General features: G+C 35.8%; 1 protein-coding gene across 12 annotated transcripts in view; it reads left to right on the top strand.

The window, feature by feature from the left end:
* Pde1c (phosphodiesterase 1C) overlaps positions 1-12,968 on the top strand; it is a 486,798-nt gene that overhangs the window by 411,035 nt on the left and 62,795 nt on the right. For 11 of the 12 annotated variants that reach the window (XM_074065259.1, XM_074065258.1, XM_074065266.1 and 8 more), the window contains 3 exons: positions 1,525-1,626; positions 2,143-2,263; positions 11,842-11,923. In XM_074065259.1, coding sequence (XP_073921360.1) covers positions 1,525-1,626; positions 2,143-2,263; positions 11,842-11,923 — 305 coding nt within the window. Of the gene's footprint in view, positions 1-1,524; positions 1,627-2,142; positions 2,264-6,571; positions 6,664-11,841; positions 11,924-12,968 lie in introns of those variants that run through there. The other variant, XM_074065268.1, reaches the window with a different exon arrangement.

Raw genomic sequence — 12,968 nt, 5'->3', positions numbered from 1 at the left:
TGTACTTTTACAACTCAATAATAAGGCAACAAGCAACTCATTTTAAAAAAGCAAAAAGTTTAAGACAGAAATTTCTCTTTCAACAGGATGTACAAATGGTGTAAGTACATAAAAATGTACCCAAAATTATTAGTCATTAAAAATGCAAATTAAAAACACAATGGCACACACATCCATTAGAATGACAGGTATTAAAGTCTGACCGAAACAGGCAAAGAAAAACTGAAATTTTCAAACAACGGTACTCAAAATATACAGCATAAAAATGTTAAAAAATGTTTGGCAATTTCTTATGAGATTAAATACTTAACTATCTAATAAACCAGCCATTCTACATTTACCTCAGAGAAATGAGAATGTATGTCTACACGATGACTTGCACATGAATACTCTTAGAGGCCTTGTTTACAATAGACCCAAACTAGACTCTAATAATGGACGTATTCGTCCACTGGTAAATGATTATCAAATTGCCGTGTACCGTGGAACACCACTTAGCAGAAAGAGACAAGGAGCTATTGGTGAGCCCTCTACATCATGAATGGCAGGTCATTACAGAAAGAAAAGAAAGTCAGAAATAAGAGTACATTTTGTAGTTTTCATTTGCATGTTGGCGAGTATATGGAAACTTTCGTACACATATATATGCATTGTATATGCATAAGTATACATATACATGCATGTGTTATACATACATATATATGAGAACTAGAAAATGCAGAATATCCTAGAGAGACATAAAGCAGATCATAGTTTGTCTGGAGCCTGACTTGAAGATGATGGAAATATTTGATATCATGATTGAAGCTTATTTAACTGTTAAGACTCACCGAATTGTGCAACTTATATAGAAACAGCTTGTTCTATGTAAATTATACCTCATTGAAGTTGTTAGAGACAACAGAGCATGCAGTGAGTGTCCTACATGATACAGTAGGACACCATTATTGATGGATGTACAATACTACGCATCTATCAAAACCTGCAGGACTGTACCACGTGAAGAACTTCCCCAATGTAAACTATGTACTTTGTATGCAATATCAATACTCTTTCATCAGTTGTAACAAATACCCCACAAACGCAAAATTTCAGTAGTTAGGGGAGAGAGGATATGTGGGAACTCCATACATTCTACTTTCTTTAGTTTTTCTGTAAAACCAAAGCTACTCTAAAAATAGTCTGTTTTAAAATGGTGGAATATGGATTTTGAATCTAGCTCTTGGATTATTTTCAAGTCAATTATTCCTTAAAACTATGAATTCAGTGGATAAGGGAACACTTTTCAACTGCACTGAAATTTTCTAAGTAATTTTTCAAATGATACATGTATCATATTACTAATAAATGGTTTCTTAATCCTTAACCTTCATTTATTCCTATAAAAAGCTTACCTGAACTACTTAAATTAGATTAGAAATTTCAGACATAATTAACTGGTTTAGTTTAGAAGTGACCAACACTTACCTTTAATTTTCCATTTTTTCACTTCCATTCTGTCTTCTCTATGGATGTTCCTGAAAGGGAGTTTCGAACCTTGGTTATTGAGATGGTGATGGCCACAGATATGTCTTGTCATTTCCAACAAATCAAAGCAATGAAGACTGCTCTGCAACAGCCTGAAGCGTGAGTGGGCCTGTGACATCATGTGTCCTTATAGGTGTCTGAGCTGGGCTTTGTCCTTGTTCACTGAGAGCATATCTCCTTCACCATAACTATATTGAGTGGTGATATCTGAAGGACAGAGTGTGAGCACTGTACACTTTTCAAATTACAGAGTTGCATTAAGTAGCAGGGTGGGTAATAGTTTGTCCAGGTAGAATAATGACGTGTGGGAAATTAAATAATCTAAGATCCACTGAATGCAGAGGTAACAAGTCAGTGACTCTTGGATTCTTGTTGCCTTCTTGAATGATGCAGCTATTCCATAAATGGGTTTGAGGGAGAAGTGTCCAGTTCAATAAACATGGAGTACAAGGTGATGAATATCCTAGTCATAGGATGAAATTATGCCCTTTTTTCAAGTAAGCAGAGGTTGGGTTTGAGTTGGGAGGATGAATGGGATGAAAAGGATGAATGATTTTTGAAAACACTGAGCTACTGAGTGTGGTGACCATGTGCTTGGGTGCTCTGGTCTTACAGGATTGAAAAGCCAAAAGCCTTATCCCTTATGCTGCACACAGCAGACATCAGCCACCCTGCAAAAGCATGGGACCTGCACCATCGCTGGACCATGTCCCTGCTGGAAGAGTTTTTCAGACAGGTACCTTGTTGTTTTACTGATTGTGAGTGCTGTCATTGGATATTTTAGGAATCTTACATTTTAGTACTGCTATGATCAGGGCAATTCAGATTATAGTCATTTTCTTAGAAGAGGGAGAGTTTCACAGTTTTTTATGCTTCCTGGTTAACTATGTTTTAATTGTAGACAAATTCTGATTCTCAAGATAATATGAGATGAGTTTCTATCCTACGCATTTCTGTTTGGGGGGAAAAAGTGTCTTCTTGTGGCAGTCTTTTGTCGTCATGCCATTTGAGGAACCCCTATTCCTTTTCTTTTTTTCCATGATGGATTAACAAAATAGTGTTTATTTTGCCATTACCTGGTGGGACTCGTTTGTTAATCTTTAACTCATGTTTCTGTAATAATTGGTTGGGTTGTTTTTTCTAAGTGAACAAGCCCATGATACAAAATTTCAAAATTAAGTGTGGCAAATTAGAGTCATAAAATCACTAGACACTATTCTAATTATATTTAAATGTAACTGCTACTCTAAGATTCAGAGTTGTGTTGTCTATCAAAATAGAATACTTAATTTGTACACATTGCTATAAAGCAAATTACTCTCTCTTCAACAAAATTAGAGATAAGGGCAAAATAGTTTCTGCCGGGTAGCGAGGGGTAAGGTGGGGTAAGGGAGGCAGCGGGAGGAAGGGGGGAGAAATGACCCAAACATTGTATGCACATGTGAATAAAATTTTAAAAAGATCAATTCTGACGAAAGAGAACTGATCATGTCATTAAGAAAAAATGTATCTATAGAATGAGAAAACTAATAAAGAACAGACTATAAGGCAAAAAAAAAAAGCAAATTAAAAGAAAAGTGTATGGAATAGAGAACTAGGAAGAAAAATAAATGCACACTACCAAGACCAAAGTGTTCTCGGTTTCAAGTTCATGCAGCAATCTCAAGTCTAGAAGATCTGCCATTTAAACATCTGCTTTGAGACATGAGGCCCTGAGAATGAAGCCATGTTATGTAGATTGTAGGACCTAATTTATAGGTAATTCAAATTAATAAGACTAACTCAGTTAATTCTTGTTAATTCAAGAAGGGAGCAATACAATATAGATTCAGAGACCTCTGAAATTCCATAAAACACTCCCATTCTCACCTTTTAGCCCTGACTTGACAAGAGTTTGGCTCTTTTGCTGTATCTTAGTTCATTTTCTGGTGCTATAACACAATAGCTGAGATCAGATAATTTATAAAGAATACAAGTGTGTTTAGACTGGGGTTCTGAAGTACAAGAGCATGGCCCTGGGATCAGGTGGGCCTCTTAAAGCCACTAACACCAGCATCAGGGCCCCACCTGCTGGCTTTATTTAGCTCAAATTACTTCCCAAAGGCTCCATCTCTAAATACCATAACCGTATGGCTTTAGGGATTAAGGTTCTAACACATGAAATTTGGGGGACACATTAAGCCATAGCACACTGGCTACTTTGGTTCTTGGGAGCAAATTATTTTTGTAAATATTCTTAGTCTTATGAGTCTTGTGTGAGTAGTAAATTATAGAAGGGGTGTGTGTGTGTGTTTTGTTCCTTCTGAGGTTGTACACACTGTTTCATAATAAGTGGGACTAAGCAATAGCCAGAAAATCCTTTCTTGGATTTTTTTTTCAGTGCTGGGGATTGAACCCAGGACTTTGCAGCATTCTACCACCGAGCCACATCCCAGCCCAAAACCCTTTATTGGAGTTGGTATTCCAACTAGTTTGTGCCCTGGGACACAAATCAAATCAGCCCTGTAATTCCCGATGGTCTTGTCTGTGCTTTTTCTTGGTAGTGGGGGATGACTTAGGAAAAGATTGGGCCAGGTTTCTTAAAACTCTTTTAGCATTAAATGCCCTGTGTTTTCTTTATTCTGCCCACGAGAACATGTCAACATATGCACACTCAGCTGCTCCCAAAGTTCTTGTGTGCAAGTACTCTATTCTACACCAGCAAGTACTCTATTCTACACATAGTGCTTTCATCTTGCAAAGTCATCCTTTTGGTTCCAAAAGAGTTCTCAAAGGGATCATAAAAAGGTGTGTATGAGTGTGAGGTGTGAGGGATGTGGAGGGGAGTTAGAAGTATATACATGTGACCCTGTTGTATACAAGGAAAACTGTAAATTCATCCTTCTTTGAGGGCTTATTTTGAGCCATTTTTCCACAGGCTGTTTTTCTAATAGTAATGAGAGGATTTTCTCCAAATTTACTCCAATTTGTCTTATGTGTTCTTTGGTATTACTTTTTTAATAATACCCCACACAGCTAGGAATATTCAGACTGTAGTCAAAGGATAAATCACACCTAACTCATATAAGTTTGACACATTGGTGTGATTCTTCTTTTTTAATTATGAGATAATGAGTGTGAATTATTTAATTATGTGAATATTTTCCCCATAAAGGAAACCTTGTTTGCATACAAATACACATATGCTAGAATTAAGTGAAAATGTGCTACAAGCAATGCAAAAAAAAAAAAAACACCATATTGAATTTTTGCCCTGCTGGGAGCAAAATGTTAGCTCACTGGACTGGAACTATTTTTAAGTAATTATAATTCAGTAAATTATGTTTATTGCCTTAATATTTTAACCCAGTTGCCATAAACCACAGTAAGTAACTCACATAGGAGAAATGTTGTCTCTGCTGTCAGGCATAAATTTTAAATTGGACAATTCAAATGGAAAATCTCAATGGGATTGTAGAGTTGTTTTGAAAATTACTTTTGGAAAGTTGAGTTGTATTTCAAAACAAGGGCATAGCCTCAATACACATGAACCAGATCTTCTTAGCTTTGCTAAAACAGGAGGTTGCATCTTCACTTTTATAACTACAGTTTACAAAATCCAAGCCACTGCCTCAAGCTGCTTTTCAATGAAATAATGACTTTTAAAGAGTATAAGTTTATCTCCTTTGTAAATACATCTTGTCACAGAAACTTTGGTGTTCATTTCCTTTGTATTGTTGTGTATTTTTATATTTTGTAAACATCTCTTCCAATTCTTTTCATTTTTGCTGTGTCTGTGATTATCCCCCAACTTTTATTTATTTCATGCATATTTTTTTCCTTTTTGTCTAAAACGTATGTAATTATTCTGTGGTTTCTTTTTTGTTAATAATGCCTTAATTACCGTTTTCATTTTATTAACTCATTCCCTCTGCTTGAGTTTGTTTTGTTCTTTTTCTGACTCTGAGTTGGATGCTCAATTCATTTGTTTCCATTCTTGCTTGTTTAGGAAATATAAAGTTAGGATTTTGTCTTTTTATTATTGAGAATCTCATAGGTTCTGACACGCAGTGTGTCCACAATTATTCTTTACAATTTTGGTTTTCATTTCTCTTTTATTCAAGAGTTGTTTCAGAGAGAGGGGATTTTTCAGTGGTAGTTTTCTTTGCCTAATAGCTTTGCAATTTGTTAACTGAAATGTGATCAAAGAATTTTTCATTGTTTGGAACTTATTTTGAAATATGTATCACATATTATGTAGTCAACCTTTGTGAGTGATCACAGTTCATGATAAATAGATTTATTTCCTACTTGAAGGGCATGGAGTTCAAGGGACATTAGATAACCTACCTCCTCAGTTTTGCCACTTAGGTATTTTAAATAGCATTTTTTAAATTTTGGGCTATCATGGACTGACAGGTATTTCCATTAGTTTTTCTTTTTATGTACTGTAACTTTTGCTTCAGAAATGCTGATTCTATATTATTTGGTTCTTGGATATTTATAACTGTTAGACCTTCATAGTTTATTGTGCTTTTTATTATGATAAAGCTTACTTCCTTGTCTCACCTCCTGATTTTCCTAGAATTCAACTTGACTCATATGAACTATTTAACCATGTTTTTGTACATCATTTTCTTTTTAACTTTGCAGAGATACTTTCAGTTAGGTGTGTGTTAAACACTATATGTGAGTTTTCAATAAAACAATCTAAGCATCTTTTCTTTTTGAAATTGGCCATATTAACATCTACTGAAATGACAGGAATGTCAGATTTTAGTTGCTGTTATATTTTACATTATATTTTCTGGTTTGTGTGTTTTTAAGTAAAAATAGTTCAGTATATTATCTTTGCCTTCTACGTTGTTATTTATTTTGTTTTTTCTGATGATGTACAAATATTTATATTATGTATTCAGTTCTTTTAGTAGTTAATATGTTAATGAAAACTAAATTATTTAGTATTTATTTTTGTCATGTTATAAAAAAATAAGTAAACTTCTACTTCCCTCCACATCATCTTTAATAGCCAATATATTTATTTTTAATTAATTAATTCTTTTAGAGACAGAGTCTTGCTATGTAACCCAGACTGACTTGAATTGACAATCCTCCTGCCTTCTCCTCCTGAGTGCCAGGATTACAGGTGTGTGCCACCACAGATATAGATGGTTTTAGTAACTTGCTTACTTTTTATTGTGTATATTTTGATTATTTAGATATAGCTCTATTACTTTAAATATCAGACTTAAATGATCTATTTTTACCCTACCTACAAAAGATATGGAAGCCAGTACTTATTCATTGCCTCTCAACACTTTGTACCATTTCTTTTCATATTGTAACTCTTCCCTTTTACTATCTTATCTGTTGGTTATATTATTTATAAATTGTCAAGGTTTTTTCTTACTCTTTTTTTAATTGTCATATTATTATTGCACTATTCAGGTACATTGTGACATTTAGAAAAGTTCTTACACTATATCATAGTTGAATTCATCCCCTCCATCATTCTCCTTTATCCTTCCTCCCTCCATTCCTGAAATAGTTTCAACTGGTCTCATTTTTCCATTTTCATATATGAATACATAATATTCAACCATATTCACCTTCCTGTGCCCTAAGATTTTTTCAATGATCATTATATTTCACGATCATGTACTGTTTACAAAAAACCATGTGGCTTAGAAATGTGAAGGAAACAAATATGATAAAGGCATAATTCTCCAGTAGTTCTTGGCGTGGTCCTAAGTAGTGTTAGCACTTTGGCCAAAGTTGTTCCTCAAATAGCTTCTTCCAGGAGCACTGATTGGAACCACATTGTTGTGACCCTACTGGTTTTTCTACTGATGTTGTACTTGGATCAATCTTACTTGGGCATGACATTTTTGGATCAAATTTTCTTTCTTTAAAGATGTTTTGTGCTCTTCATCAAATGTCCTGTGGGCTTCCAACCTATGAAGAGTATGAAGCCATGCAGGAATTATTCCCATGTTTAAGTGATTTATCTTTTTGTGTATGTACCCTAAAGGTTATTTTTTAAAAGAATTTTATGAAAGATTTAAAATATATACGTAAGGATTATTTCCTTTCCTCAGAAGCCAGTGGCATTTCTAAGATGTGCTTCACTTTTGCTTGTTCATACTAGCTTTTTGTGGGTGGCAGGATACGTTCTTTTCCTCTACAGATTCAAGTTACATTGATGCAATCTCTTAATGCCTTCCTTTTCCATTTGTGTAGCTCTCTTACTTAAAGCTGACAAATATTTCTATGCTGCCTCTATTTCTCTTTCATGTCTTCTTTTTTGTTAAAATTTTAACTTTTTATTTGGCTTGCTCTTTTCACTGCTGACTTTCTCATCCCCTAATGTGTTTTCATCAAGCACCATTCTTTATGCTTCAGTGAGATCTTTATTAATGCAGTGGGTCTTTTTGCAGAGTTTCCTGTGCTCAGAGGACAGGGCACAGTTTCCCATGCTGTGCTCTGTTAGCTAGTGTCCACCAAACCCTTGTTTTTGATAATTTCAGCAGTTTCTTTCTTTTCATAAAGATACATTTGACTATTGCTTGGTGGCACCATTTTTTTCTTGTACTTGTTCCTGTATCTCTTTCTCCCTTTTTATTTTATTTTACTTTCTCTGGTGCTAAGGATTGAACTAAGGACCTTATGTGAACTCCCAGTATGTTTTTTCCCCTTTAAGTATTTTTTAAATAATTTTTTTGTTTTTGTTTTGCTTTTTTTTTCTTTTTGCTGTTGGTGGTTGTGATAACTCCTCCTCTTCTTCCTCTTCTTCTTCTCTTATTTCTTTGCCTCCCCTTCTTCTCCTCTTTGTCCTCCTTATCCTCATTTTCTCTTTCTTTTCTTTCTTCTTTCCCCCTCATACCTCCTCATTATCACCTCCTCTTCTTCTTTCTTCTTCATTGTATTATTATTAATTTACTGTCTTTTAATGACTTGCACTTTTGGAGAAAATATTTGCAGATTTGTATCAAGGAGAAACAAGAGCAGTAATATCCCAAGCTTTCTAGAATTGTCGTTGGTTTATTATGAGGTGAAGTGGGGTGTGTGTGTGTGTGTGTGTGTGTGTGTGTGGAGGCCTCTATCTTTTCCAAAATAATAATGGTCAGCCTCACTGCTCTTTGATATTCATAGCATTTGGTAGCCCTTCTGCAAATCATTTTGATTTAGATTATAGATTTTTCCTAGTATTTGGGTTTGCATTTCTTTTATTCATTCTTATTTTTAAAGTGGTAATTTCTGAGAAGAAAGGCACAAAACTTTACTATATTATCTTAAATCTAAAATTAAATTCCTTTTTTCATATCTTGTATTTGTACTTTTTTAACCTGGAGAATAAGAGTGTATGGTGCTGTATTTGTTTAGCTTGATGCTTTTGTTGTCTCTGCAAACATCTACTTTTTCTTCACTGCACCCCACTTGCAGTATTACTTACATGTCTTTGGAAACCCTCAAATTGACATGCTACCTGCCCTGTGAACTTTCAATACAGAATGCACCCTTGTTTCTTTTGAGTAGTTTGGCACTTACATGGAGCTTCTGTAACAAACACACCCCAAACACATAAATGAAAGTCTATAACCCACTTGAGTAAAGTACAAGACAGGTGTTACTTGACTGGCAGGTTGTTCTTTGATAATTAGATTCTGCCATTTACATGACTTCCAAGTGCTTGTCTGCATCAAACCAGCAAAAGGAGGAAAAGCTTGGAGAAATAGCAACAGAAGCCTTAATAAGGCTTGACTTCAGTGGAAACACATCCCTTCTTATGCTGTACTGTCAAGCACTGACTAGAAGAGATTACAAGCAATGTAGTCCTGCTTGTGCGAATAGGAAATAGAGTAGATGAAGGGTGGGAGTTTGGTGAATAGCTACCCAGGTAATTGCTCCCTAGCTTGCCCATTATAAATTCCAAATAGCCAAACAAACTGAATATTTCTAGCCAAGTTAGTCTTTTCATTAATTCACAAATATTCATTATCTTCTTTCTGCATTCCAACTACACAAGAGTCATACAGAGGATGTTGTGTTATCAGTCAAAATGGATTTGCCAGAAGTCAGTTCTTCCAGATAACTTTCAGTGCATTTTTCTCAATTCATAAGTGCACCTGTATGACAAAGGGAATTCAATGACCACTGTTTCAAAATGCACTTTAAATAGTTGAGTCCACTCAGCTTAATTAAATGCAAAAGGCCTAAGTGATGTTTAGATTTAGATAAGGGCAATTCCACAGAATCAGAAGTTGTTTTAATGTTCAATTTTTTTGTAACAAAATCCAAATTAACTCTTAACATCTGAGTATAGTAGACCCTTGGTAGCCATCGGGTACCACCATTGAGGAAAAGCCTGAGATGCTCAGGATGCACAAACCTTATACTCAAAAATAGCTCCAATTTACCTGTTCCATACATGCAGCAGGTCTGAGCATCCAGAACTTGAAACTGAGTGAAATAGGGTACATTTGTGTCACAAAATTACTATTGTGCATATTAATACTGCTTACTCAAAACCAGAACTTATTTCATGCTTTTTGTGTTGAATACTGTGGATGCTCAATTATTTGTTTCCCATCAGGCTACCCAACTTCCACTAAAGACATGCCACCTTTCCACCCAATTTCTACTCTATCACTTAAGTTAAGCACAGTACATGCCCTTTCTAGTTTGGAAGGATTATCATAACTTTTACCTTGTTTGCAGGGGACAGCATTTGGGTTTTTTTGGAGTTATATTTTCACAAAGTTAAAGGCAGGGATCACACAATGAGAATAGCACAGGGCTGATTAAGAGCTCTACATAAACTGAGTTGTGTAATGTACACACAAAATTTAAGAGTTGAAATTTCTTTTGGTTAATTGTTTTGACTGTGCTTGTTCAAAACCACATGTAATAAATCCATAAATGGTGGGGGGTTATTCTAGTCAAGTGGAGGGCATTCACCGCCTTGCCTTCTCACCCTTCCCTATTAAAATATACCAACCCTGCTACATAGGAGATAAAAGGGGATCTTAATTGTTTTAGTTGAACTCTCCTACTAAACCACCTGCACCACTAGAATTTATTTCATAAATACTCTTCCTTTTCATACTTCCCAGGTAGAAATAGCTCAGAGAAAATCATTTCTAATTTGCCACTTGAGAGATAGCACTGTGTTCAGTATTATATACTTGGAAACAAAGACACCATAACAACCCCTGGGGTATATACAGGAAAAGGCTGCAAAAGCCATGGAACCACTTCAAGGCTGTTCCTGAGACCCTGGGAAGTCCCCAGCTCCCACTATGACCACTTTTCCTCTCTTCCTCCATCGTTTCTATCAATTTTAAATGTATGCATGAGCTGGCATCTTTCCTATTTCATAATATGCCTTAGAAAAAAGCATTCATGTTTTGAATCAGGTCTGTTCAGGTTTTTATTTCCTTTTTTGTACTACTACATTTTTGGTAATATTTATTATAATCAGATTGTTTTAAGTGGAAAGAACCCACTATATGTTTTTCAAATCTGGACCTAAATATCATAGCTATTTTATTGGGAAAGAGTAATGCTTCTTTTAATAGTTCATTTTATTTATTTACATACATTTTTCTCATTTCATCCTCATTATAATGACATGAGCTGGGGATTATTATTCCACATTTGACTGAAAGGTAGAAAGGGACAATAAACTTCCTATGATCAAATATCTATCTCACAGGACGAAGGTGGGAATTGAACCCCCAGCGGTAGCCATTATCCTGAGCATGTTTTTTTCTAATAAAATGAAGCAGTACAAGCTCACTAATAGAAGGATGACGCATTCTTCCCCTTCCTCTGTATGTGGCTAAAGTAATGAGCTTTCAGGTTCACACTTTTTAAAACCATCAGGCTTTCCCTGCAATTGTTATAGTGATGCCTTTTGGTGAATGTTTTGAACATTGTTCACAGCTGAGAGGGGCTCAGTGGCTGGAGAAGGGCCACAGGTAAACACAAGAAAACTTGGGAAAACACAGCCATTCTGACTGCAGTGTTGGCTTCAGGCCACAGGGCACACAATGAGTTGCTTCATTTTCCATGGGGAACCCATTGCTGCCCAGTGAGGCTTTCTTTGTGACAGCATGAGCCTTTGCAATTAGATGGAATGATTGTACCCCAGAGGGCTCAGCCTCTTGACATCTTTTGTGCAGAGGAGCAAGGCCCATAAGGACTTATTACATAATACAATTGTAATAATTAAAATAAAGACCAATGGCCTAAGTGGCAGCTGAGGTTGCTAAATGAAATCTGCACTGCTCAGCCTACTGTTCCTTAATTTACTATGACCTTCTATTCTTCTAGGGTGACAGAGAAGCTGAGCTGGGACTGCCCTTTTCTCCTCTGTGTGACAGAAAGTCAACCATGGTTGCTCAGTCACAAGTAGGTATGTGTTTGCCAGCCATTTAGAGGGAAGGAAATACCAGATGGGAGGTCCGTAAGAGGGAGCACAGATGCTCTCAAGGATTCTTTGGCTGGGACAGACACTGGCTTCATTCTGCCATGCCGTGTGCATGGCTTTGGCTGCTTGGGTTGACGGAGCACTTCATTCTTCTCCTTGCAATGTGGCTGGTTGCTAGGGAAATTAGATGCTGATACTCTGGTGTCTCTGTCAAAGTCTGCCAAGAGAAAAGGGGCTTCAACTTTCCCAGGAGATGATGAGTAGGAAGCCCTTTCTGCTTCAGCGTCTCTGTTCTACATGTCATACTAGAAGTTGCCAATGCATTTCTCCTCATTGATGCTTCTTCTACCCCTGAGTTCAGGACAGCCCCATTTTCTGAATGATCCTGCTTCCAAGAGTGGCTCTTTTAAAAATTTTTTTCTTTCTTCCTTCCTTCCTTCCTTTTCTAAAAAAACACTTTTGGGGAGTAAGGATAATTTTTGTACTGTTAATCACCATAATATTATGCATCATTAAAATTCTTAGCTATAGGAGAGAGCACCAGTGACATATACAAAATTAAATGTTATCAGTCATCTCTACCTTTGAAAAGTTTGAGGTCATTTAAATTTTAATTTACTAAGGGTTTTTACTTGCATTTTGCATGCTTCTTCATTTTTAATGATAATAACAATAACAATAATAAGTCCCTGTTTGGTGTTGGGCACTGTTAGGCATTACAGAAGATGTTATTTAAAGAGAAAACAATCAACAACAAAAGAGCAAAGTACATCCATGGTACCTGCTCTCAAAGACATTAGGCCGTTATTGGGTGGTGGGCAAAATGTTATGAAAACAAAAATTTATTAGAGCATTAACATGTTAAGATAGTATTGTGAGCATATTACAATGGAATACAAAACAGTAAGTGAACCCTTAGAGCCAGGTAGTCCTCAAAGATTTATTGAGGGGTAATATTTGAGTTACATCCTAGGAAGGAAGCAGGCAGTGTATAAACAAATAGTGATATGTGTAAGTGATGAGTTAGGGG

This window comes from Castor canadensis, chromosome 2, assembly GCF_047511655.1.
Source record: "Castor canadensis chromosome 2, mCasCan1.hap1v2, whole genome shotgun sequence".
NCBI classification, from domain to species: Eukaryota; Metazoa; Chordata; class Mammalia; order Rodentia; family Castoridae; genus Castor; species Castor canadensis.
The sequence above is the reverse complement of the archived record's forward strand: the minus strand, read 5'-3'. Positions and strand labels throughout refer to the sequence as shown.